Consider the following 26470-nt stretch of genomic DNA (forward strand, 5'->3'; position numbering starts at 1 on the left):
TAATAAAACATTAACTACGCAAACGGTCTACCTTAAATTTGAAATTAACGGATTTATCACCTTGTGTTACGCAAATTTCGAAATTCCTCCCCTAATAATACTTACAGTCTTTGTATCTATCAGTCCGCGTCATGGTCTTCTACAACGCAGATAGAGTAAATGTTCGCGCGCGATAAACAAAGCAAACGCAAAAAGCTACGCGGTTACCTTCTCCAAACCCGTCCTATTTACAATCACCATACTTTTAAACAATGAAACGGTACTGCGAGTGCGTAGTGAAGGATCCGCGTGACACGTCCTGTTACGGCTCAACACAACGTTCCGAATTCAAACGAGCGAATCGGGACGCGACGAACGTTGGCGTCGACCAATCGGCGGGCGCGGAGGTTCCTGCCGCTTAGATGTGTTCGCGTGCGTCATGCCTGTAGCCAATACTAGCCAAACGGTAACTGGTGTGAATCGCTGGAATACACAGGGATACTTGTATGTCGCAATAAAAGCTGCCAGCGAGTCCAGCAACCGTTCAGATCTCCTTGCATTATTGTCGAGTGTATAACGTGATCCTTCCTGCCGCAGCATTTCTACACGCACAGTATAATCCCGATCGCATCGTTTCTTTGTTCTTCCGTGGTGTAAAACAGGTAAGTCGGAGCATTTACTCGGAATCTGTGTTGACATGTTCGCAGATAAGGGACGCTTCGCGATTCGAACAAAGAGACGCCGTGTGCCGGTCGCTCGAATGCATCTGTCCTGAAACAAAATTCTCGACCTTTACGGTCTGACACATGAAACAAAGAACCGTGTCTTTCTTCGTTTAGTTTCCTTTCTCGTCTTTTGGCAGCCACGCTCTCAGCGTTTTCCGCAATTCGATTTACGGCGTGACTGCGGTGTTTTCTTGAACGTGATCATGCGTAGAAGTCAATCGCAGCCATTGGCTTTCCCACAGCACGTTCAAACGAGTTTGTCGGAACGTTATTTTGTTAATCGTGCAAAGAATCGCACCGGGAATTCCCGTTTTACCAGGTGAACGACCCAATACTCGCAAATAGTACGGTCCTTCGTGACACAGTGTCATTGCACATCGGGCGAACGTTCGCATAAATTTCGTGCCCTTTTTCTTCCTCTGCAGCTGCTCCCCTTACATAAGAACAACAACAACCGCGCGCCATATTTAATTGTAATTTGTTGTCTGCCTTCTCTATCTACCTTACGATAAGATAAAAGTGATAAAAAAAAGAAAAAAACGTTTATACACAGTGGTACAGGAATGTCTCGGTATCTGGCCGACCAGGTTCTTGCGAAATCAGAAAGGTAGATAAACTTCTTTGTCCGGCTTCTTTGTTCGAAGTGCGCGATCCTCCTCGCCGACTAGCGAATCGGGTGTATAAATTTTGTGGTAGATAAAGTAGAAAGTGACAATAATGATGACGAGCATTTGGCGAAAAGATCTCGTTCGATCGGTATGTGTACGGCTGCTTTTTTTTCCAGCGACCCTGCAATGGCTACAGCAACGGAATCGCCTGTCAACGGTGAACGTAAGTGATGACATTTACATATGTACCAAGGGTAAAACAATGATTATGACGAATAAAAAGACATCCACGTTTCGTGAATTATGATCCTAACCAGATTCTCGATTGATTTAACAGATTTTAAAACCGTTCTTGCTCGATTTATTCGCACTGCGCAACTGCCATATTTGTAACGGTTCGTTTCCTTGAAGAATTGACTCGGGAGTTCGCGACAGGATAATAACGTCGTCGTTCGGTAACGTATCGAAATAGCATCGGACAAAGGAATCGCGAGCAGGATAAGCGTACGCGCGATTTTTGGCTACCCCCGATTCGAAGCCGGCGCGACAAAGGATCCTTAATTAGTAAAGCAATTTAGGTGACAGTAGGAACACACCCTAAGGCAGCAGAAAGTAGATACATATGTAGTCGCGCTGAGAAGAGGTCAGAGCCCTCCATTGGCGTCCTCGGAGAAGTGCAGCCTGCACTTCGCCGTGGCAACTGCAGCCTGACTTGACTGCAGTGCTTGAACGCCTTTCAGTGGTTCTCAACCCCCGGAAATCAATCGAAATTACAAAACGCACCGTAATTAAGGGACTTTACGAAATCAATTGGAACGGTTCCAATATGCAAACAATTCAATCATTCCATCGGTAATAATTTTTAGAAATGAATTTACTTTATAGTATTATTTTTATAATATTATTATTAATATTTTTATAATATTATCACTCACAGATCTTACGATTATAGCACATTCTAAATACTTTCGTCAATGTATGATGAATTAATGAGATCGTGACTATAGATATTTGTGCATCTATATTATCTAGTATTTTTAAGCAAAGGAAACCTTCCATTGTAGAAAAGTTGCTGATACATTTCCTTTAACTTTTATAAAGCGATCGATATTCAGAAAAATTTACGCAAATGTTTGCAGTCTAATCACGAGGAAAAAGAACATTACAATTCAAGAGATTTCACTCCAATTTAGCATTTCTTGAAACTAATTTAAGTTCTACTGTAAATATTCTACTAAAAAATTCTCTCCTACTCTCGCTTGACAATTCTAACGAAATTATTAGATTTGCGTTTACAATAAATCCAAGAAAACAATCAGATGGCGCTTCATTAATTCACGGAAATTATTACGTCGCATGACTGCTAGGGGATGGGAGCGAGTTATCGATTGGCGATTAAAATCAATCGATAAATCCTCAAATACGAAGAACAGACTCGGATAGGCAACACAAATGACAGGCAATCAACCGATTACCGTGCAATGAATTATTTTCGAAGGTCGCGAAAGCAAAGCAGATCCGACCGATTGATCGCGGCGGTTAAGCGTCGATCATGCAGAATTTCCCGGCAATCGGGAATTTCGCAATGCGAAACAATTGTATCGATCTCCCATTACCGTGGCCAGTGTACGATGTAACGGGGCCCCGCATGGGTGTCGCGTATCGATAAATAATGCTATTTCACAATTCAACGCGGCGTCGACCGCCAGCCGCACACGACTTAGAACCTCTAAGTCTTTGCCTTTCAGCCAGATACCGGTCGGTTCGGATACGTGCAACCGGGCACAGAGATCATGCACACGCTAAAAACCGCTCTCCCGGTGTTGTTCGCCTGCAAAGAGCGCACACGGTCTGTGTGCACGTTGACATTGAAGTGCGTAGGTTAATCCGATTGTCCAGCGACGTGCAAGACACACATATACATACATACATACATACATACGTACATATATGTATAACGTGTACATATACGTATATATCGGACCGTTTTTCCGCGGAGAGGAGAGTTTCTCTCCGCGGCTGTGAACTTCTTCTTCCCGCCTTAAAGGGTATACATCGATAAAGCACGTTTTAAAACGATGCATTTTTACCCGGTCGAACGAGACCACCTCTCACCGCCTTTTTCCTCTCGGCTTCTATCTATTCTTCGTTTCTTTTTTTTTTTCTTATTCGTTGACGCTTCTTTAGATCCAATTAAATCTAACGAGCTGGCGAAGCTCATTAAACTCGCCGGATCAAGTTCCGCAAATATTTTTTCCTCCGATCCCGGCCGATTTCTTCTCTTGTTACGACTGGACAACTTCCAACTAGGGATCTTTTATTTCAACGGTGCAGTTTCCCTCCTTTTTTTTTCGAGAACTCGGCGCTGCGATCGAGATCGTTCGTGCGAAGTCAAAATTATTGTGTCCCTTGTGACAAGATGGATCGTAGAGCAAAATTTGGCCCACCGGTACCCTAAATCCCGAACTGGTACCAAGAGTATGATCGTTAACCAGATGCTCTCTCTCTCTTTCTCTCTCACACAGTTAAAACTCATGGCCCGCCTCTTCCGCGAACGTTACCGGCTCGTTTTGCATACGTTCCGAATAATTGATAACGAACGGGTCGGTTCGTGTGTGCCCAAATAAAATATAAAACACCGCGACGTACGTAATATTATCGATCTCCCGCAGTTTGTCTTTCACCGTACACGATCAGGCCACACCGGCTCGAATGACGAGCCGGAGAACTGGTCTGGGCTTACGTTTCGAGGCCCGGTTTCCCCGTAAGATCTCGTTGCCCGTCCTGGCGGAATTGGCTCCGCCGCGGGCACGGCATGGTATCGACGAAGTTTCCGCGGTGAACGTTTCGCCAAACAATTCGGTCGGGTTTGGCGGTACCATAAGCCCCGTGGTTCCGATTTCTGCGCAATTTGCCGCGGTTCGTGACCAGCGGAAAAAGGGGGCGAATGCATTATTAACGTCGCCTCCTGTTTCCCCCGGTCGGTGTGCCGGCTTCTGAAAATATTCCACGATATCGATCCGCCGTTGGAAGATTCATTCACTTTGCGGACGTATCCTTCGCCCGTAATGCGTCACGCCGGTACCAGCACTGCGATTCTTCGATTCGCGGGAACGGAAAACACGGGACGGAATTGCCACCCCTCCCCTCCACGCCCCTTCCATTCTCTCTTTCTCTCTCTCTCTCTCTCTCTCTCTTTCTTTCTTTCTCTCTCTTTCTTTTGTATTCATGGCGTTCGACATTTTCGTGGAAGTCTCGCAGCCGCAGTTTAATAATAGGGTCGAAAGGATTTCGCCGGATAAGGGCAATCGGCCTCTGAACTATTTTTAGCATTCATATTTATGGGGCATTGCCGAAAATACCATTTCAGGGAGTTTCGGAGCTCTGCGCTCTGTTATAATGGAGATTTAGGGGCGAATACCCCTAATTTCAGGTGCGGTTACCTCGGTTAATAAGATATCCGAAGCATCGAGAAATAGCGGTTGCAGTTTTCGAAAAGTTTCGGTCGGCTGTTAAGGGTGGAATTGTTCCTGCGAGGGTAGCAGTTTAAAATCCGGCGATACGTATCAGAGAGTGTTTAACTCAGTATGCTCTAATACCATTTTTATTTTATATTATTTGTCAGCTCTCTTTAATATAGTTTTTAAGGTATTTCTTCCGGATACATTTGTTCGTTTATAACGACGAACGAAATTTAACAAATTTATTTCGATTAATCATCGGATTAGATCGCGAAAGAATAATATTTATACGCCGCGTCTTTGTTCCACATCTTCTGCTGATTTTCGCACAAAGAGCTCTCCCGTTCCCGACTATGCTACGTTTATTCTTGCTGCACTCTGTGTATCGATCCTTAATGGAACATTATGCTAAATGAGCACTCGACTGCCGGCTCGCCGTCATAAGCATTAAAGTGTCGCGTAATACACAGTTGGTCCTAATATTTTCTTAACCGTTCCGCAAGGGCTGGTCTCAAAAATCACCCCTAAAAAGGGCCGTCGTTTTTCCACCCTGAACCCATTGTCCTATGATTGCAGTACAAGATGCGTTCGTCCGAACCTGTTTGTCGCGAACAGTTTCCTTTTCGGAGGACGAAAATTTATACTTATATCGTATATTTGTCGATTAATCCAATGATCGAATAGTGGCGACACAGAAATAGAATTTTATTTCGATTTCAGAGCAACTGATAATTAGCCTGCGGATTTTATACATTTTCGACGAAATAAAAAACGTCGAATAGAAAACCGTGAAGACATCAGACGAATTTGTGATCATTTTTCAATTATATAATTTCTTTTTCTCGCTGTTAAACGAGCGAACGACGAAATACATTATGGTCGAACTTACGTCCCCTGCGATTAACTTAGACAATTCTTATTCTGCATAAAAGTCCGCAGTCTGTTAATAATACTCGCGATCTCTAAATTCTGTTCGAAATCTTTGGAACCGATTCGACGCGACATTACGAGGCAAAAGATGAAATGATCATCATTGGAAACTAATGGACGTCCCCGCGTCAGAGCTCCAAACCTTTCCGAAACGGTGTACGGCAAAAAACACCGTAAACAAATATAGCAGAAATAATTTGTCCGGCTGCGTCCCTACCCCCGCAGCATGCCGCGACATATTAAAGCCCCGCGTGTACAAATATTCGCCCTCGCCGTAAAGAAGAAAACGAATGGGGGAGGTCAGAGATCCGGGGACAAGGGATGAACCCGTGCGCGGGAGGACACTAGAGCAATCTAGAGCAAATATAGACGCGGCCAGGAAGAAAAAATATTGATGAACCATTTTGGAGGAAATCGGGGAGCGACAATGGCTGAATTGTGTCCGGCCGCCCCGGAGGGTGGCTCGAGCCGCGAAACAATTAGAGGAGGGCACACGCTCACGGACACAATGCAAGGATGATTTTGGCGGCCGGAAATTTGTTGGTAATCCACTCTTCTGCGTTTTCGGTAATGCAGTCTGGACATCGGACCTTGGGACCAATTTGGCAGTCGTTTCGGAGCCAGCCGGGGAAATATGCGCGAAGTGCTTTTCCGAAAATATCCTCGAACAGTTAGCTTACCTTTTTATCTGGGCTAGCGTTCAATTATCAAGCTAATGCGCTTGGCGTGCAAGACGTTTCGGCGCAATCATCGTAAACGCAATGCAGTTTATACCAGCATGGTTTATCGCGTAGAGACGTTGTTCCGAAAATTGCCCATGAAAATTTAGTTTCTATTTACTCGAGTGTTTCTTTACGGAGATCGACCTGGATCGTTTCTTCCACTTAGGATAGAAAATTAACACGTTGCATGCCCAACATATCTGTCCGTAGAAAAAAATATGGACGCGCGATAAAGTTTACAGTAAATTCTCCCTAATTTTCCTTCAGCTTGTACACAAAAAAGGACAATTTGCGAAGAGAATTATTCGAGCCTCGTTGCTCATTTTTATAATCGCCGATTGTCAACGATTACAAAAATGAGCCGCGAGACTCGAGAATAATCGTGTCTCTCCTCCTCCCCTAATCGTTCATTTTTGTTTACAAGCCGCAGGAAAATTACGGAGAATTTACTCTATCAAAAAACGCTTCTTTTTGATGCAAGCACAAATTGTCTGTAAAAGTATTGTTTTTCTCCTCGAATCGGAAGTTCGATAGGATAAACATCCATCCTTGGAGAAAAAAAGGGCAGAAAGAGGCGAAGAGTTTCCGAAGAGAGCAAGATGGCAATCCTGGTAGCTCCAGAGGTGTGCCACGTGCTCGTCGTGAATATCGACGCAGCCGAGCCGTGCCTCGAGGATTTCGGTGGCCCTCCGGCATGTCAGCTTCGCAGTTGACATTTCGTACATTGCGTCTTCGGATGACGCAAACCGGAGGGTGGCCGGACGGTCGAATTTGCAGTAGACGCGAGACACCGGGCGAAATAGGCCACGGTTACGTAAAATCTTCGCAAACTCGAAAATCAATAACCCGTAGCAACAATCGGCCGTGTAGTTGGCCAGCGGAACGCGCTATTAGCTCCCCGGACTGGCATGCACACACACGATGCTATGGTACTTCCATTATACCGGCCGGTTCTAGCAGCACCGAGCCCCTAAGAAACGTCGAACAAAACCGGCCGCGTTAAGCTATAACCAAGTTCCGCAGAGATGTGTCCATTGATCAGAAAGTTGGCAACGAGCCCGGCTTCTCGGGCCCGGCGAAATTGGACGATAGTTTTTGGGTAAATAGCGCCCCCCGGACGTATTTCCCGAATAGTTAAAACGTCGTCGCGATATGAGATACGATTTCAATTTCTCCCCGTGGAACAGAGAGCGGATGGATCGATGATCCCTCGATTTTCCTGCCGTTCTTCGGCGTGACTCAGCCGAAGTCGAGCGTCTCCGATGAACTGCAGGAATTCCACGGGACATATCGCTCGAACGAAGATATCGTCCATTGATCTGGCCAGGGGCCGAGCCAAAAGTATAAGTGGTCGGGTTCCATGGTGGTCGGGGCTGGCGGAAGGCATTCTTACTTCCGAACTGCCAACGTATAATTAGCCCTCGATCGCTCCACGTGAAATATTGCGATGTCTCGGCCGGGTCATCCCCTTTAACGTCTTCTTCGTCGAAACATTCCCCGATGAAACCGCAACCTCGCCCGATCGCGCCGATTCTCGAAAACGAGCCGGGTGTTCGCCGAAAAATAGTTGCACCCCTCTGTTTCACTTTTTACGCTTCAACGTTAATCCTACCGCGTCGAAACGATCGGTTCCACATTTGGTATGTTAAAATTGTTGTCGCGATTACGAAGAGTCTTCCGTAGGAAATGATCGAACGTATTTCGTAACTGGAGCACGCGTTGCAATAAAAGCAGCAACACGCGTAAATAAATTCAGTCTTGTAATTCCTACGAAGCGACGCGTGTCGGACATCTTTAGTGCTCGTTGATACAGCGTTAAGCGAATTAAGTGTATGTTACCTCGTGCTTTCATAGTCCAACGCTTTAGGAGACGATTAATGGTCGAAGGGGAAGGCTCGCGGCCAAATTGTAGATCAATCGAAGAAGTCGAATTGGCAGCGATAAACGATCGTCCGTAATATCTCGATTCGCTCGGTCGCCTGAACGCGCATGTGAATATCTTTGTTTAAACCGTGGAATTCGTAAGAGGAGCCCATTCATCAGCCACTTGGCCGGGAGCCTGGTCTCGAGCAGAACCGTAGGAGTCGTCCTCGAACAGATGATAGTTTAACGCGAAATTGGCGTAGAAACGTACGCGACGAGTTACAGATTCCGCGAGCGTCGGGCCGAAAGAAACGAAAAAGTACGGCTCAGATCTTCGAACGGAGATATCGTCTATTATTCAGAGGGGTACGCGGCAGTGGACTCAAGGGTAGTTCTGATCGAGCAGATACGTAGGCCCCTCCGTCAGCGATACGTCTACTTTCGCGTTCCAAATTGCCCCCCTCCCCCCGACCCCTATTTTTTCACCGAACGTCTCGCAATTACGCTCGCCCCGTTAAAAACTCTGAAATTCGAATATAATAGACCGGAGGGACGGTTAAGATTGAACAGATACTTCAGTCCCCCCCGGGCACAGCTCTTAAGCACCCGACACCCGGTTAAATTATTCATTTCAATTCGCTTCCACAAAACAAAGTTGGAGCCATTTAGCCGGTAATTGAAGACCGCGCCGGGAAACGAGTAGCTCCACTTTTCACGGAAATCATTCTGCTCGTTGAAATCTCGAATAGTTTTTATGCATTTCGATTCGTGCGAGAGGAGGCACCGCGGTCTTCGAGATTCCTGGACATTCGACTCGCTTGGAGGTTCGTCGTTTAACGGAATCACATTGCGCCCGAGGGCTACGGTTTTCCAACAACGCCTACCACACTTAACTGTATTATTTGATTTCGACAGGGCGCACCAGTGTACTTAATTGTATTTCGAGTGTGCTCGGCGACAGCCGAGTAGCTGCTTCGAATGCATTTCCGCCTTCGTTCATCGTTGCAGTACTTCATCAAATGTGACCTATCTCCTCCGCGAGGTTTCGGATTCCACGAATATCGTGCTCTGCGACTTCGCAAGGTAACATTGATCTTCGTTCGCAGAATTGCCATCTCGTCGTGCTCGTTGCAGCCAGGTGTTAAAGTCACCCCCTCGTCCAGTATTATGCAACCAAGCCGATGATAATAAACCAAATTCAGAAATAACTTCACGTTGATAGATGCCTCAAATCACGGCACAAATCGGGAGAATAATATCACCGGCGTTCGTATGATGTCCGGACAACGTCTCTTCGTCTTCGCAAACGAATTATTCACAGCACCAGCGCCGCGCCCGACTAGAATACGACGAAGGGAAGGGTTAAATTTTCTTCCAAAACTACCACGGACAAAACCAGTTGCGACCAGTTTCATATTTTACAATTCTGCACTTAGATACTCGTTCCTGGGAAATGCTTCGGCGAATCGCATTGTCGCGGCATGTTCGCCAATAAAAACTATACCTAAACCTCTAAATATATTATTCGGTCTTCCCGCATTCATAATACGCCCCGCGCGGCGTGAACGCAGGTTAGTCGGATGCTTCCTGGTGAAAAGGAGCTTTTCAATCGTCATTTTTTCCCCGGAAAGCGTCTTGCTGCGGAACTTGGCGAGTGCCCGAAGAGAAGCGGGCGTCCATTGATCAGGGGGCCTAGGGGGTATAGAGAGCCGAAAGTGTAAGAGGCTCGATGGGGATGGTCGGGGTGGGACAGATGGTATTTTACGCCTCCGCGTAGGCTTCCACACGTGCCTAGCGACCGGCAGAGCCGGGTCCACGCTATAGGTATGTTAAGCCTGCTCGAGGTGGAGGTTGGAGGTTGGAGGTTAGCAGCGGAGGTGGAAGGGTGGCTTGTCGTCGGGTAGGCTACCGGTAGCGGCAGGGAGGTGGTCCGCCGCGGCTAGGGCGCAAGAGGCGCCCGGTGGGGTGGATATTGAGCGACGCCGGGCGTCGTGGCGCACTGTGCGGATCAGTCGCCCTCCAGCCACCGCCCCAGATACGAGTTCAGCCACTTCCGGTCCTTCTCGTCGCTGGTCGGACGCGTTCTTTCGCCGACATCACCGCTTTTCAGTTTTCGTTCCCTTTTTCCCCCCCTGTAGTCTCGCGCGCGAAGCTTTTCCGTTTCGTTTTCGCCTAACACGAGAGAGAGAGCGAAGGATTACAAGTCCGACAATCACGCTAGAAACATGCTGATCGGTCTCGTGCGCGACTCAGTGCTGCAGTGCTTCTGTCACAGCTGCAAGGCACCCTTGAGCATCGTAGGTGAGTCATTAAGTTCTCCTTCGAGCATCTAACAACGCCAGATACCCTAACCGGAGATGCAACCGTTCTCCGCTCGTGGCCTCCACCGCGACCCTGGCAAAGCCTTGGAAGCCAAATGGGAGGAGCCGCGGTAAATGATCCAGGTGATCCAGATTATCGGCTAACTTTCGCCTCTTCGCGCCATTCAGGGCTCTGGTAAGATCGCCGCCGTTGGCTTACTCAGTTTCGATCGCGATCGGCGTTCGCGATATGTAAAAGATATTATTTTAGCTAAATAATATTATATTACTATTATATATAGCTAATTTTGTCCTGTCGGTTCACGCGGTTTAATCGATGTTCGAAAGGAAAATTAATGTCCAGTTCGATTGCGAAAAGATAATTTCTATACAGATCGGTTCAATGTCGCGAATAGTTGTCGCGTTAAAGAAAGAATTATTTCTCGTAGCTCGAAGGCCTCGTCTTACGTTTGCCCGAAATTGATGGCAGCCGTATTTTCACCGCAGTCGACGGTGGTCGATACCACGCTGGTATCGTATTATCCTAGACACCTGCAGTTCGATCAATTCCGCCGCCGTCCACCAATCGGTACTCATGGTGCACTTGTGCCACCGCGGTGCCACCACCATGCGTGCCGATCGTTTGCCGTGCCGGTAACCATGAACGAAACTGATCGAATTTCTCGTCCACCCCGAAACATTAAACTCGAGCTTCCGCCGAGAAAGAGAAAAAGGGAGAGAAAGAGAGAGAGAGAGAGAGAGAGATCAAAGGAAGGGATAAGCGGGCAAATTTTCCCAGCGGCTTTCACGACAATCGTTTCGAATCTGGTCGAGTGCGGGCCAGGATCTTAGGGGCGGTCGTCACGCACGTGATCCACGGAAAAGCACCGCGAAACGATCGGGGTGCGGCCCAAGATGGCCACCGTGGTGGCCGGCCCGATAGCGAGTAGACGGTTGCATCGATTTCCCGATAATTAAAGCACGATCCCCGTTCCCGTGGCCCCCGACGGTAACACGGGGCTGGCTCTGATCGATTTTGAATTTTCGAAGCGGGCGACAGGAGGGGCAACGCGCCCTTCAAGAAGCCGAGCGGCAAAGGAAAACCGCGGACCAAGCAGCCGAAGAAAGTGAAGTTCATCAGTGAGTACACACAGAGACGGAGATCCGCGCGCACCGCTATTTTTCTACCCCCCCTTTAATTAACGAGCCGTTCTCATTACGCGGCCGTGATCGAGCCCCGCGCTTAATCGCCCTCGAGTTTATACGCCTGGCCGCGCGACGAGCTTTTCTCCCCCGTCAATGATGTTAAAGCCGATGATCTGAAATCAACCGGTTCCGGCAAAGTCAAGGTAAACGCGCCGCGCGCGTAAGCCGGTGCCGGTTCCCGGCCGCGTCTCGCATCGCTTTTTCGGAAAATCGATCGAAACTCCGCGGGGGGGAAGGTGGGAGGAGGGAGACCGATCGAATCGCCCTCGATTTTCCGAGAATCGTTAGGCGAAGGTGCAACGAACCCGGCGCCGCGGCGCGAACAGTCGCCAATATGTCGCCGGGTGAATTATAAATCGACACCGGGCGAATGTCGGAGAACACAAACGCGCTCGGCCGGCGCCGTTGTACGTGTGGGGTGGCCTCTGAAAGCTGCGTGTGCCGACGCTAGACGTCGTGGCGCCTAGAGACAATCGTCCCGTGGGCTGTGATCGATCCTTCCTTCTCGCGTCTCTCTGAGTCATACTTCCGTAACTGACACGGCTACCCCGGGATACATGGGGATCGAGGATTCCTCTCCGGCCAAATGGATTGTCGCGATGACGCTTTTTAATCAACGACCCTTAATTGCCGCGCCGATTTATCTGTCGCCTCGGTTCGCTACGTCGCTAACAGTTCCGGGCGTCGCTTCATTCCCGGGATATTAATTGTCGCGCTGCGGAACTTCTCGTTCATTCCGAGATTAATCTCTTGGCTGATTTATAGATCTTTCCGGATTCTCATCGATTTCTCGACCGTTTTCTTGATCCCCCTATTGTGATTTTGCATCCTGAAAATATATAATCTTATAGTAACATTGCTTTTTTCAAAAATAATTTTGCATAAATAACATCTTAATTTTTAAATTTTCAAAATTTTCCAACAATTTTTTGGTAAATGGTGAATTTGGTAAAATAACAGTATCAGGTTTTGTATCACGTCAACCAGATTTCGTATTTTTCGCCCTGCTGCACAGAACTCTTCCGGTCGTCTTTCGTTCAAATCATATCAGCCAAGGTGTTAATCCCCGTGGCCCTCTTCAAACGTAGTTCCACATTAGGCTCTAGTATATCACTTCAGCCTCTATAACGTCACCCTTGAAATGAACAAATTGTTGAATGAGAAAAAGATACATCTTAAGACGCAGAGAAATCGCAAAATAAAATTTTAAACAATTAAATTTGATCTCTGAGTAACGCACAAAAGCTTATCCGCGCGCAAAGCACAGCTTCGCAACTAAAGAATCAATTCTTCAAGTAGAATCCGGTCCACTTTCGCGAAACGGATTAAATCGAGTTATCAATGTTGGGATTACCGGGTTGATATAATTAGGATCTAGGGGTGTTTGAATACGATCGACTTACCGGCATGCCCTACAGCGACCGAGATCCGATGCCAGGAAAAGTCGAAGGGCGGCCTGTGCTACGAAGTGATCTTGGCAGAGCCAACAGTGCCGAAGAGAGCACCGTCGCCGCCACAAACGAGTCCGACTCAACAAGTCGCTATCGAGGACAAGCTGCGTGCGGCGGAGGAGAGAAGACTCTCGCTGGAAGCTCATAAGCTGGCCGCGCTCGCCGCGAAGCTCAGCAGAATCGAGGAGGCAGCTCGCAAGAAAGACGAGCTTAGCGCCGCTTTCATCGCCGCGACCCGCGAGTCCCTGGACGCCAAGATGAACAACACGGAGGAGAAGCGAGAGGCGCACATCGCCGAGCTGAAGAACAAGCTGAAAGAACACGTTAGTTCGCGGGAGGCGCTCCAGCAAATTGGATAATCCTCTAAAAATCCATTCTGTCATGCGGCACGGATCGTTAGAGCTTATCTCTCTGTTTCCGTTTTTTCAGTTTGAGAGCTTCGAGAAGAGTCGCTTGAGCCTTGAACAGCAGACCGAGGAGGTCCGTCTGGCCGTCGAAGAGAAGCTGAAGACCGCAGCCGCTCAGCGCGACGAGAACATCAAAAGGATGCTGGATCGCCTCAAGGAACACGTTAGTACGATTCGTTGGCTTCGGTCGCCTTTGTTCGACGGCGAATTAGACGTTTGTTTCGATAAATGTACAGGAGGAGCAAGCAGCTCGCGTCCGCCAGGCAATATCCGAGCGTGTCCAGCAGCTCGAGACCCAGATCCAGGGCAAACTGGACCAGGCCCGTGAACGTCGCGAGAACCTTGAGCGTGAACAGAAGGAGAAGCTGCGCAACTACGTAAGTCCAGACACACAACCCGTCCGATAATAACGTCTACATTCGTTTCTAGCTATTATGGTTTGGTTCCGTTGGAGCAGTATCCAGGAAGGATTTCTCCCTTGTTGTAGCTCGTTCTGGTCTCGCACACACTTGGTCCCCCGTTGGCTATGTCTATAGAAAGCGTTGCATTCTTTTCCGGGGCACAATTGTTTCAGTGGAAATCCTTTCTTCCTCCGCGCACAGTATGAATTCACCCCCCAATAAGGGTCTTTGAAATGGCCGTTTCGGATAGGATTTCTACTACGGAGAAGAACCGGCGCCGCGAGAGATTCAACGCCGTGTGCAGGCTATTCGCCAGCACGTAATTCCGCTCTCTTTCTTTGAAAGAGACTCGATATTCTGGTTGTCTTATTGCCATCCTATTCGCCCCCGTGATCTCTTGCTTCTTATGGTATCTGTTTCGCTCATAGGGAGTCCTGTGATTATATCAAGTCTTGCTTCCCCGGATTAATTTGCAGAGGATCCACGAGGAATCGTGTTACATGTAGCGTACGGGATGTAAATTATACCTGGAAAATCATCACGTTAAGCTAAATTCTTTGACTACGGCCTGCTTTAGACAGCTCGACGATCAAAACGCAAAAAGAACCATCTGTCAGAAACGTACAGTCTTTTCGCAAAACCCGATTGAAGTACGACCAATCGCGTGCCGCAGAGCTTCCCCCACTGGTGACGCAAGGGGGCGGTGCCGCGTCACGCCATTGGTCTCAGCCTCAAAGTGCTTTTGCCGGAGTACACCGTTTGCGACACACCGTTCCTTTTGATTTTTTTTTTGTTTTTACCATTTGGACGCGTAGAAGCCGTTAAACGGGGTAGACTAACGCTGGATTTACGCCCCGTATGTCCCCAGCCACGGTTATTTTCAGCATGTCTTTGCGTTCACGGTGTACCTTAGACGTAATAGCTAGCTCATTATCAGTTGGCATGGAACTATTTTACGTTCTGTTTCCATGAAATAGTTTTAAGCTGGCCGGAGGTTGGCAGTTTAAAGTACCGTTGGTTTCTGTTGTTCCAAAGGAGAGGCGCGCCGAGATGGTGAGACAGAACAAAGCAGCTCTGTCCGAGCAGTCCAACCTGCCCGCCGAGAACGAGACCGCCAGCTCTGGGTAAACTGGAGATCATTTGCGATCGCAATCCTCGTTAAAATACTTTTTTCATCGTGACAGAATCGAGGAAAGAGGGACAGAGGGAGGAGGGGGAGAGAAATGCGAGATTCGACTAATTAAAGGGGCGCTCGCGGCGTCAGCTCGCTGAATAGGTCATCGAAGTTACGTGTTTCAAATTCGAGAATTAAATCCAAGGAGCAGTTGCTCGTTGTGCTTGGCGAGGCCTCCGTTACGCTTTGTGCCATTTTCGTTCGCTGGATGAAACAAACTAAACAACAAACAGACAAAAAGACAAAAAAAAAGACGAAACGAGATCGATTTCAAAGGAACACTCGCAAGCGATTGTAGTAGTCGGAGAGATTTGCAATTTTAACGATCATTATTTAAATCACGACGGTTGGGAAACTACACAGTTCGATTAGATAAAAAAAGAGAGATAGAGAGAAAGAGAGAGAGAGAGAGAGAGAGAGAGAGGGAAGAGATCTAATTCCCCGTCTTTCATTTTCCCAACCGTCTCCTGTTTTATACTCGTGCAAAGAAAAATTACTGCCTTTATCTGAAAGAGAAAACTCGTTTGCTTTTAATAGGGGAGAAGGTGTCGAGAAAAGGTGGTACACATATATATTGTACACGTACTATACCAGAATTTTTGGATATGACGTGTAAAATATTGATTTTTCAGTTCTGACGTGCCTACCACTTACATGATTGTAGATCCTCTACGAGATGACATTATTATAAACGGATATAACTTCTCTGTGTTTTGTGATTGATTGTGTACCGTTGGAGTCACTGATACTTTTTTAAGATCTCTTTTCATTTTTATAACATGCTTGTTTTCAATATATATATAAATATACATATACATGTATATGTATGTATCATTTTTTTATGATGGCTATGGTGGTTGTTGTTGACTTTTAAAGCAACCCGGTCGCAAAGAAATCATTGTATGGATCGTAAAGAAAACGATCGGGCCAGGAGGGAACGTGTTAAGCCTTTTACAATCCATTTTGTACGATCATTTTCACTATTTATCTTCTTTCTTTTTTTTTTACAAACGTATTTTTCATTTTCGTATCGGTATTTCTGTTCGTTAAAAAAACGTTCTTTGCTTTCATTCATAGAGTAATAAAATAGAATACTACCGCTACAATTAGATCATAAGTGGTAATCGCGACCATATGTGTGTACACATACCATGCGTAAATAAACGAAAGGAAAAAAAGAAACAGCGTACGTATGTGTGTGTGTGTATGGTATGTGCCCGACATGTAAGCACACTCTATAACATTATATGATAGTGCTTTATACTAGGCTTGAAAACTTTAAAACCATTTTGTACTCGATCATTGTAATATTACTGCGCTAACTGAAACAAGAACATTCACAAGATATGTAGTCTAATTGAATATGATAATATGATGCTTCTGTGATGACTTACTTATTTGTCAAAATGTGTAGTGTTTAAGTGAGAAAGAGAGAGAGAGAGAGTGTGAGAGAGAGAAAGAGAGACATTTGATTCCTCTACGCACGCATGGTTACCGTGGCTAGGGGCCTTAATTACATTCGTATTATATATCATCGCTGGAAGTACATATTTAAAAACAAACAAAAATAGAAAGAACACGAGAAACTAAAATAACGAGAAGTAATTTGAATCGCGCGCCCGTGCTGGAGCAAAGTTTTCGCCAGATTTCCCTTTTTATAACAATATTATCGGTAGCTGATGATTCCTCGGCCTACATAGATATGTATTTCGTATATATATATGTATATATGTACGTGCACATATACATATTTTATACAAATATCGGGGGGGATGTTGTTAAACTCGGAGGAAAATTTTCGCTCTGGTCACGGTATCGCTGCGAAAACGAGAAACAAACGATGGCGCATAGGAAGAACAACTTTGCCGCAGTGATATTGCAACCGATACCCTACGATCTAGATATCGAATAACTATGTATACATACAGACAAATTTTTACAAATGGCTATTTGCAGAAGTGCTAACGCGAGATTTAACAAAAAGAAAAAGCGAAGAAGAAGGGAGAAGAACGAGGGGAAAGAAATGTAACAAATTAATTAATCGAAAAGGAGATCGAATGGGAGAACATATTAGTACACTTACTACGTCGACGAGTATGCAACTGTAACCTATATTGCCGAGTGTTGATTCGCTATCTGTCGCAATGCCGATACAGAAATAAAGAAGGAAACATAGAATTCCGTTACTTTTTTTCCTATCGCGATTACGACAGCCGGCGAGTAACGTCTATTTTTGCATAATTGTTGTGATCTTTTTGCAAAATGTAACTCGCACGATTATTAAATATAGATGCCCGACGTATGTATGTTGATGCGATTATCCTTTTCGACTTACGTTATTATATATTTATATATATATAAATATATATATATAGATTTATACGCGGCGGTATATATATATACATATATATAGATATGATATGGTTATTACAATTTACAATGTACGTATGGTTTCTTGTGAGCTTTGGTATTGTCTTATCGTAAAGCGACGGAAGCAAAATCGACACGCAAAAGGGAACTTATCGCAAAATGTATTCGTACGAACGAACAGAAGAATCGCAAGAACCCGGCTTCTGAACGATACATTGGCTGCCTTCGATATTCTTTGTTTAACTTTTTCGGTTGGGATATTGTGTGTTCGACCGAGAATATGATTATGTGAAGTAAAAGGCCGTACCTACACGCATCAGCAGCTGTTCTTTTTTTCTCTCTTTCTCTCTACTTCTATTTCAATCTCTGTCTCTCTCATTCCTTTTTTATCCGTCCTAGAAAAACCATGGGTCGCATACCATACAAAATTCGACTGGAAAGCGTACGTTGTTCTCGATTCCGAATTTTACGGCCACGAAAATTTGGCGCTGCTATTACAGTACTAAACATTTACGATTCTCGGCCGAATGTCGTTACCGTGCGTCGATAAAACAGCTCGTTTCGAAATCTGCCAGTGCCCCTCTGTTTTTTACGGACCACAGAACCCTGTCCATTACGGGGATCCATAGAAATGTGCATAATAAACGCTCAGACGTGTTTCCCGGCTTGGACAGTACGATTGCACGCGAATTATGACATTGCAAGGGATTGCAGGTAGAAACTGGTCGACGATACGTAGGTTACGTGCTTGTCATTTCGAAACGGACCGGTAGAAGCTGGGGAAACGGTCTAGATACGGCACCGGGATCAACAGTGACGTCAAAGGCTGTTGAATGGCCGAAAGCCAAAGGCTAAACGAAACGACGAGATTGGCTTTATAGCAGAGTAGGTAGAGGGCAAATGGCTACCGTGCGGCCGAATAATAATGCGTAGCCAGTGCGGGACGAGTGAGGAAATTCGTGATAAAGTGCGTGTACGATGTTACTGAAGGGCCGATTACTGGAGAAGAAGAACAGGAGGCATCATGGGAAAAACACCAAAGCCACGGCCGGTAAGTGGATAGATTGGTACGCCAGGAAATTTGCGAAATGGTTCGCCTGCCAGTCGACGAGAGAGCCCTGCTGCGTTCACGGTGTGTCCCCCTAAAGGTTTTTCATGGTATCGACACACGGCGACCGGGACCTGTGTACTCAAATTAATTACAAGTCCTTTAACACGATCCACACGATTTAACAATCGTAAACACGGGGCCGGAATGCAAAAAGTGTGCGCGAATAGCGCGATCTTCGTTCCGCTGCAGCTTTCAGGATCGTCGCGAAACTACGCCGAACGATATCAAAACAGACGGATGACAAACGATGAACCGTGGCTTCGATGCGGGGACGATCGAAAACTCGCTTTGTTTTTGGAATTCGGCCGAGGAATGCGCGACTACGGTGACGTTAGATATTATCAAGGTTATGCGTGGCAGCGTGCACTCTCGTACGAACTTTCTCTTGAGAATTGCCGTTGGAGGACCACGTCCAGTCTTTCATGATCAATGGTCGACTCGTGCCATCGCATTTCGCGTATTATTGCAGCGACCATAACGCGTTAACGAACATACGAATATTGAGGTTATGCTGCTTCCAATATGGACGCCGTACGGGCTCGCATACACAAGTACATTTCATGCACATGGCTCGGTACACATGATCCATAATTTTTTTTCCTAAAGCCTCGTAGATATCGCCGCCTCTTCGTTACCTGACCCGTGTGAAATAAACAACGCCACGATAACGAATCGAGTTTGAATTCACGTCGAATATCAGTTGCGAGCAAACACGCTTGTGTGTGTGTGTGTGGAACGCGCGTAATTATCAATGAATCCGTACTTCGTTCCTTCGTTTGACAGGGTTGTCGATGCTGAAGCATAATTGACATCGCTTACTCATTATCATTCGCCACCCGTTCGGATAATCAACCCTACGATGTCGTATACTAGTTGTAAGACGTTCGCCTTTATGCGTTAACTGCGCAGATTCTGCACCGTCAGTTTCAAATTCGAGCCTACTTTTTCCTCGGCACAAAATCTTATCGATTCTATAAATTAAATCGGCGTCAGCCGACAAGTTTTTGCGCCACGTTGCTGCATTTAGAGAGAGTTGTTTATCGCCCGGAATATCGTTCTATCATCGGACGCATCGTTAGCCGATTTTTCTGGAATGCTCCGAGCATAAACTAACTATTCTATAGAAACGCAACGTTGACCGGTCGAACTACAAACGCGCGCGCCCGATGCCACATCGATACGTCCTGCGGTGACAAGTGTAAAACATTCGTCGCATTCTCAACATTAATAACAGCTTTATACAACATGTTCGTACAAGATTGCTTTCACTTTTCGTTGAAACCAGCGAACACGTTCCCTCCAAGCGCAATTTCCGCCGGTTGCTCTCGATCGCATTTCGCGTTTACGGCTACATTTAACATATAACTTCCCGTTCATATAAAAGCTTTTACTTTTATTTACGATTTACGCAAAGTTACGTAATTCCTAACATACGAGCTTCGCTAAGTCAGAATCAGATTCGAAACACGTGTTCTTGCTTTTGTGTCTGATGATTCTGTGTATAATTTGATTCGTTTACCGTCAAATTGATTTCAAATAGATTTTAGCGTTTCCTTCCGGTATTTTGATACAACTCGATTCGATTGAACTTTGTTTTTTTTTAATAACGTTTCTATCGGTCGATAGATTTCATAGAAATGTTCGTCCATCGCGCGGTATCAGACGCGATCGATCGCCGCTCGATAATCTCGCGGGAACGATGGAATCGATGGATCGTTTCGGGTCGAGACCGGAAACTAATCGAGCGTAATCGAAGCGTTAGGAAAACTATTTTAGCCGAAGCGGGTTCTGTTCCGTCTCGCGCGTCACACGGAAAGTGCGTGTCGGTGAAACCGTGAAAATGCATTCTTGGCGTTGCTGCGATAAGAATAGAGCGAGGAAGATAGAGTAAGATAACAAATAAAGAGGAGATATGTACGGGCACACACGTAATCGACGACGAGAGAACCTCCGCGTGTGAGTATGTGTGTTAGAGGAGCCGCGCATACAGCGACGCCTGTATATCTCGTACAGAGGAATACGTCGATGCGACGTGCACAGACGTAATTGTACAAGTGCACACGTTGCCATGACGATAAAGACGCCGATCGATGTTTTTAACCCGGCGGAATGCATCGCGTTGATTTCGTGTTCGATACCTTGCGATATTTCTGTCTTCGTATTGCGCTTTTCCGTTCCTTACCGTGCCGTATGCCTGCATCTTGTGATCGATCGAACTCCAGTCATGATGCTTTTATTATAAAAGCTTGTTTGTACGTTCGGTTACGGCCGTTTCACGCGATACTCGAATACTCGCGAACGATGGTTCCCATAACCAATTCGAGATCGCGATCGATACCGCGCTGCAGCCATTTTGAAATTTAAAATGGCACCTGAGGCCGTTTTTAAACTTTCTTTTTTTTCGTAGGCTGACTTTTTAATGTTATAATTAAACAGTAACCGAAGATTCTTCGGTTTCTTGTGATTTCACAGGGATTACGTTGTTCGGCCATTTTGAAAAATATAATTTCTCAAGCAACAATTGTAGACTCTATTTTCGAAACGTTTTTTTTTTTTAGTGGAGGGCAGACTTTTTAATAAATAATGAAATAGCAACTAGACGTTTTTCAGTTTCTTATCGTTTCTAACGCACAATAAAATAATAAAATATTGGATGTTTTTCAGGATCTCTAAGAGAACCTGAGCAGAAATATTCAGTCACAATTCATTCGACATGATATGTTAAAAACATCGAATTCGCAAAAATACATGCACCGTAAAGCAACATCGTTTTATAGGCTAGCAAAATTTTTATTGCTCACGCACTAACAATTAATTAACTCTCGAACTTATTCGCTGTCACGAATGTTGAGACTTTAACTGCTAGAAGCCTAGTTAAAGGCGCTTTAATGACTTGAACCGTGTGGTTAAAAATGCTTGATAATTTTCTTTTATAGGAGCGATTATACTTGTATTACCCTAGGCAATTTATTGCCTTACGAATACAACTGCTGAGACTTTTGAATAATTTATAATCGATCGGACTTTACTTCTTCATCCAAACATATATACAAACATATATACGTATATCCTAATAAAACTGTTACAAAATCTGCATTGATGTAATCACGTGATTGATATCAAGCAATATTTTGTCGTTTTCTCAACGACTGTTCCGACTGACTAATTTTCGGTAGGTAACGAGCGGGTTCGTTAAATTCTTTCGTCGATTTCGTACGCAGATTTCATGGCTGCGATGTAGGTCCGCGGTATCGCCAGAAATCGACCTTTCGCCGACCGTCCTCAGGATCCAAGTCACCATTGCGCCAGATAATCTTGTCCTTGAAAGTCTCGTTGTTCCGTCGCGATAATGGCGGCCGGCGTCGATGACTTATTCGTTCGGGACGGTTGGTCAGTGACCATCTTCATGGTCTAGTTGTAGACATTTTTGCCCCGTGCCCCCCGATATACGATAGCGTCGGTTCCCCGATATCTCGTCGGACGCCGGACGTGTTATATAAACTTTGTTCTGCGTAAAGTCTACGCGGGACCGAATAAAACGCCGCTACCAAAGCCGGCCACGTAACACGCCGGCCGAACAGGTATGCGCCTCGAATCGGAATAACGGTACCCGGAATGGTCAAATTAAGTGGGACTAGTTCCCCGTGGCTGTGAGAATCTCTGATCTCATGTTTATCAATAAATACGACCCAGCTGTGTTAACGAGCCTCGGTCCCGATTATATTAAACATTCGTTCCCCGGCATTTACGAGCGCGTCGCCTTTTTCTTTTTCTCTTTTTTTTTTATTTTCCCGCGAAATGAATGATCGTCGCACGCTCATGCAAATCGCCGGTTTCGTTCACGAATTTCGGGAATTTGATCTTCCGCGCCGGATATGAGGTAGATACGTTCGGGACATATGTACTCGGCGCGCACTTTGGAGGGCAAGCTCGGCGGAATTTGATTTTCCCAAGTAGATAAGGTAGATACGCAGGTTCGGGGAAGGTCTGCGGTCTGGTCAGCGTACTTCGGACAGGAAGCTCGACAGAATTTGATTTTCTGCGCTAGATCCGATACGGTGAAAAAGATCCGACGTCCCCAGTCACCGCCCTCTCGAGACGCACGTGGACCTAAAACTCGTTAGCTCGATGAAAATGTTGAATTCCAGGTACATCGGGGATGTGGACACAGATTTCAGGATTGCCAAATATTCAGAACGATATTAAACAACGTGGAAGAGTGATTCAGAAGCTACAGATAGGAATTTTATCGGAGATCAAAGGGGATAGCTATAACCGTTGCACGCTGCAACAATGAGTCAGACTCACGATGAAGATTTCGTACACGATCATTTCGTACATGTTGTTCTGCAATCGGGACAAGATTTGATTCTTCTGTTATCTAGAATCTAGGAATTTCTTTTGTAACTCCCTCGTTAATGTTCCTAATTGATACCGCCATTAATTACATTTGTATTATCTGCTGTTACGATAGCTTGCCGGTAATCGTTTGAATCGCAGGCCTATAGCGACCTGTTGCGAGCGGATCGGGCCGATGTTTCCGTCGTAATCTTCTGGGAATATCTGTGCATGTAAAATACATTTCCATTCAATTTCTTTTTTTTCACAAGATCCGCGGTCTAGTTATCAGAATCTAGGAATGAAAGGGGCAAAAATTGTTTCGTTCTGTTAGAACAATTACGCAGGACGAAGAAGTGCTAATGACCGGACAGTCGCGGAAGAAATCGTAGGGGTTAAGACGAACAGCGTAAAGGTCTTGCATATTTTTGCCTGAGAGATTTGGGGGGATCTGGTAGCTCGGGAATTCTACTCTTCGGGGTGTCTAGAACCGCAAAATGGTTGCGTTTCGCTGACGAGGTTGACGACACCGAACGGTCCACGGCGACTGTTAGGGGATGCTCCGCAGGCACGGCGAGACAAACAGTCCGCCGTTGCCGGGGTAAACGTACTGTTATTCAACAACTTATTCATAAAACATTCTAGCAGTCCCATTCAATTCAGAACTCATTACCGGACTGTAGACATTATGCGGCAGCCAGGGAACGCAACTATGTAAAACGCGGCGAAGCGACGGCCATTCAGCGAGAAGCGGTGTCTGCTTCACCTTTAACCTCGCTGAATCCATTGGCGAGGTATTATTGTTCTTCGAGAGTACGTGTATGTGCGTGTGTGAGAGAGAGGGAGAGAGAGAGAAGGAAGGAAGGAAGAGGTCGATGAGAGAACGTTCGGGAATCAATCGGCGACAGAGAAAAATCGTTCGGGGCTCCGCGAATGCATTAGTTTGGCGGGGACAGTTAATTGATGGTAACGAACCGGGAGCTGTTGCCGAGAATCCAAACGAGCGTTTTAACATCGATGCGGAGAGCCATTTGAATAATAATCGTTTTATCGATTTATATTGACGCCAGTGACTCGCATACTTTTCCGTGCGGACACGTGCACGCGGCACACGTACCCGGCGATTTATATTTATGCCTGCACGGCGGAACAAAATATTTGCTTGTTTTCTTTTCCGCTTGTTCCTTTTTTCGAGAATTTATACGCCGCCACCCTCCCTTCCCCCGCCCCGCTCGGCGAAATTACTTTATCGCTAGAACGGGATTTCCATATTTCCGACGGATGCGCCGGCTTAATGTGGGTATTTAGATGCGAGATGCACGCGCATGTAAATTACACCCGGCGAAAAGTCGTCAAGGACCCGTGTGTCCTGTCGCGAGCCGCCGCCGCCGCTTTCGGCCGGCCAGGAATTTCGCGGTGGAATGACGGTCGATGATTCCGGCGACGGGTGTCGGGCGACCCAAGGCCTTTGCAATATAGTCTCAATCACCGTCAATCTACACTGATCTTAACAATTTGCGCCGGAGCCACCTTCCCGCGAGATGCAGCCTCTCCCCGTTCCCCGTTCAACAAAAATCGCGGTCCTCTCTTTCTTTCTCTCTCTTTCTCTCTCTCTCCTCCCTGCTGTTCGTTTGCCCTGCATCGATGCGAATCGCCCATTCACGTCGAATAGACGAATCATCGTTCGTTTTATTGCGACGCTAAACGAACATGCCGGAATTTTCATTCAACGATCCGTTGTTCGTAGATTTTAAGCGCCTTTAAGAGAGCGCATACATTCATTTTTGGCCAGGCTACGATCGTTTTAATCGAACGCTTCATTAATAGGTTCTTCAATCGTCTTTCAAGACATGCAGCAATTCAATGTACATATATACATAATTAATGTTCATTTCGAATTGGATTATGATCACTTTAATGGAATATTTCATTGATAGGTTCTTTGCATGCAATTCAATGCGTATATCTAATATTCATTTTTTAATCGATCTATAATCAAGGAGAATGGCGAACCAATTCTAAGACAAACTCCGATCGATAATATCGAGTATTAGGAACTATAATCATCACATCGAACATTAATTTCCCGCAAAAATCTATATTTTTGAGACTAATTCGTAGATATCGTTATCGAATAGAATTTCGTTCAGTGCTATTCAACGGTGCTCAAATAATTCTCAAAGATCATCAATGGTCGAAAAATGTTCAATAAATTTGCCAAGCAGCGACAGCAACTGTATTTGTTCGAGAACTTCTTCCTTATTGAAAATCGTGACTGAACTTTCTTCAGACATCGATATTGAAAGATTTACTGTTGCACTTACATTGAAATTGTCAAGGGTTCCCGTTAACCGAAAATGATACCACCTTGAAGAGGCAATAACGAGATTACCGCCGGAGAGTGCGGCGGCCATGCGATTTTAATCAAGCACTGTGAAACGGTACGTTTTTGCGTGAAAGGACGTTGGCACGCTCTCTTTTTCCGCCAGCTGTCCGTTGCATTTCTCTCGGTCTACAATTTCTGCATGACCGCAGGAGAGACGACTGGCGCCGCGGCGCCCGACACCGTCTCTTTAGATCCTATCGCCCCCCCTTCCCCCCCTCGCGGCCGTGGTTTATTGCAGTTGACAGAAACATTCGACGCGTCAATGAATCGTGAATTTTATCCGTTCGCTCGCCGCGCGAAACGGGAACGAAAAATTTCGTGTATCATTAATACGGAGCCCGGCGTTCCCACTCGAATTCAATTCAACCGGTCCCAGATTTTGATTCCGCCATCACCTAAATCACCGAGCATTCGACGAATGTCTCCGTTCGAACGGACTATTACGATCTCCGTCGTTCATATCATTGGTAAATAAAAATCAAAAATAATTACCTATTGTCAACAACTTATTAAAAAAACGAGACTTAAGGCTCGAACGATCGTATCTCCTCTTCCCAAATTGTCCATTTTCGTGCGCGATCTGAACGCGAATCAGAGAGAAATTACTGTATGAGCCGTTTATTTTGAAAGTGGCATAAGTCACTTTACCGTAATGAAAAGTGGTGATTTTTTAATGTTTATACGAAATTATTTATACTGAGAAAAATACAAGTAAATCTTCTCGAAAGTTAGCATCCATATTTTGAAACGTGTTAAAACGCAAGCCCTTAAATATATCGACTTAAAAACAAAGTGACTTGTGCCACTTTCAAAATAAACGGCTCATATGCTATACTCTATGTCTAGTTTTTCCAGCAATAGATATTCTAATCGGCAGAAATGATTTTTCCCGCGAGTTGCACGAAGATAAGGTTCGCCGATCGTTCTCGCGTTTTTACAACGTGTTCTCCGAGTAGCTTCGAATTCCTGTCAGATGTCGTGTCGAGCCTTTTGACGGCCAGGTGACTTTGTAGAAAATCATGTTCGTTACTTAGTAAT

At 45.7% G+C, this 26470-nt stretch overlaps 2 protein-coding genes across 3 annotated transcripts in view; both read left to right on the forward strand.

The window, feature by feature from the left end:
- Positions 1-481: 481 nt before the first annotated feature.
- On the forward strand, positions 482-17913 carry stai (stathmin). 2 transcript variants are annotated; one of them, XM_033479211.2, is made up of 6 exons: positions 482-641; positions 1489-1535; positions 13213-13568; positions 13675-13815; positions 13889-14029; positions 15089-17913. In XM_033479211.2, the coding sequence occupies exons 2-6, from the start codon at positions 1499-1501 to the stop codon at positions 15179-15181; spliced, it is 768 nt and encodes a 255-aa protein (XP_033335102.1). In that variant the 5' UTR covers positions 482-641; positions 1489-1498; the 3' UTR covers positions 15182-17913. The 2 variants fall into 2 exon arrangements, with proteins under 2 accessions (XP_033335102.1, XP_033335101.1); XM_033479210.2 differs by lacking the exons at positions 482-641; positions 1489-1535 and adding exons at positions 10276-10589; positions 11639-11728.
- Positions 17914-18066: 153 nt separating this feature from the next.
- The window catches only part of NFAT (nuclear factor of activated T cells 3), a 69917-nt gene continuing 61513 nt past the window's right edge, over positions 18067-26470 (forward strand). The window contains exon 1 of the mRNA XM_033479207.2: positions 18067-18648. Within this exon, the coding sequence (XP_033335098.2) occupies positions 18576-18648 (73 nt within the window). The 5' untranslated portion in view covers positions 18067-18575. The remainder of the gene's footprint in view (positions 18649-26470) is intronic.

The sequence above is a fragment of the Megalopta genalis genome, chromosome 2 (assembly GCF_051020955.1).
Source record: "Megalopta genalis isolate 19385.01 chromosome 2, iyMegGena1_principal, whole genome shotgun sequence".
NCBI classification, from domain to species: Eukaryota; Metazoa; Arthropoda; class Insecta; order Hymenoptera; family Halictidae; genus Megalopta; species Megalopta genalis.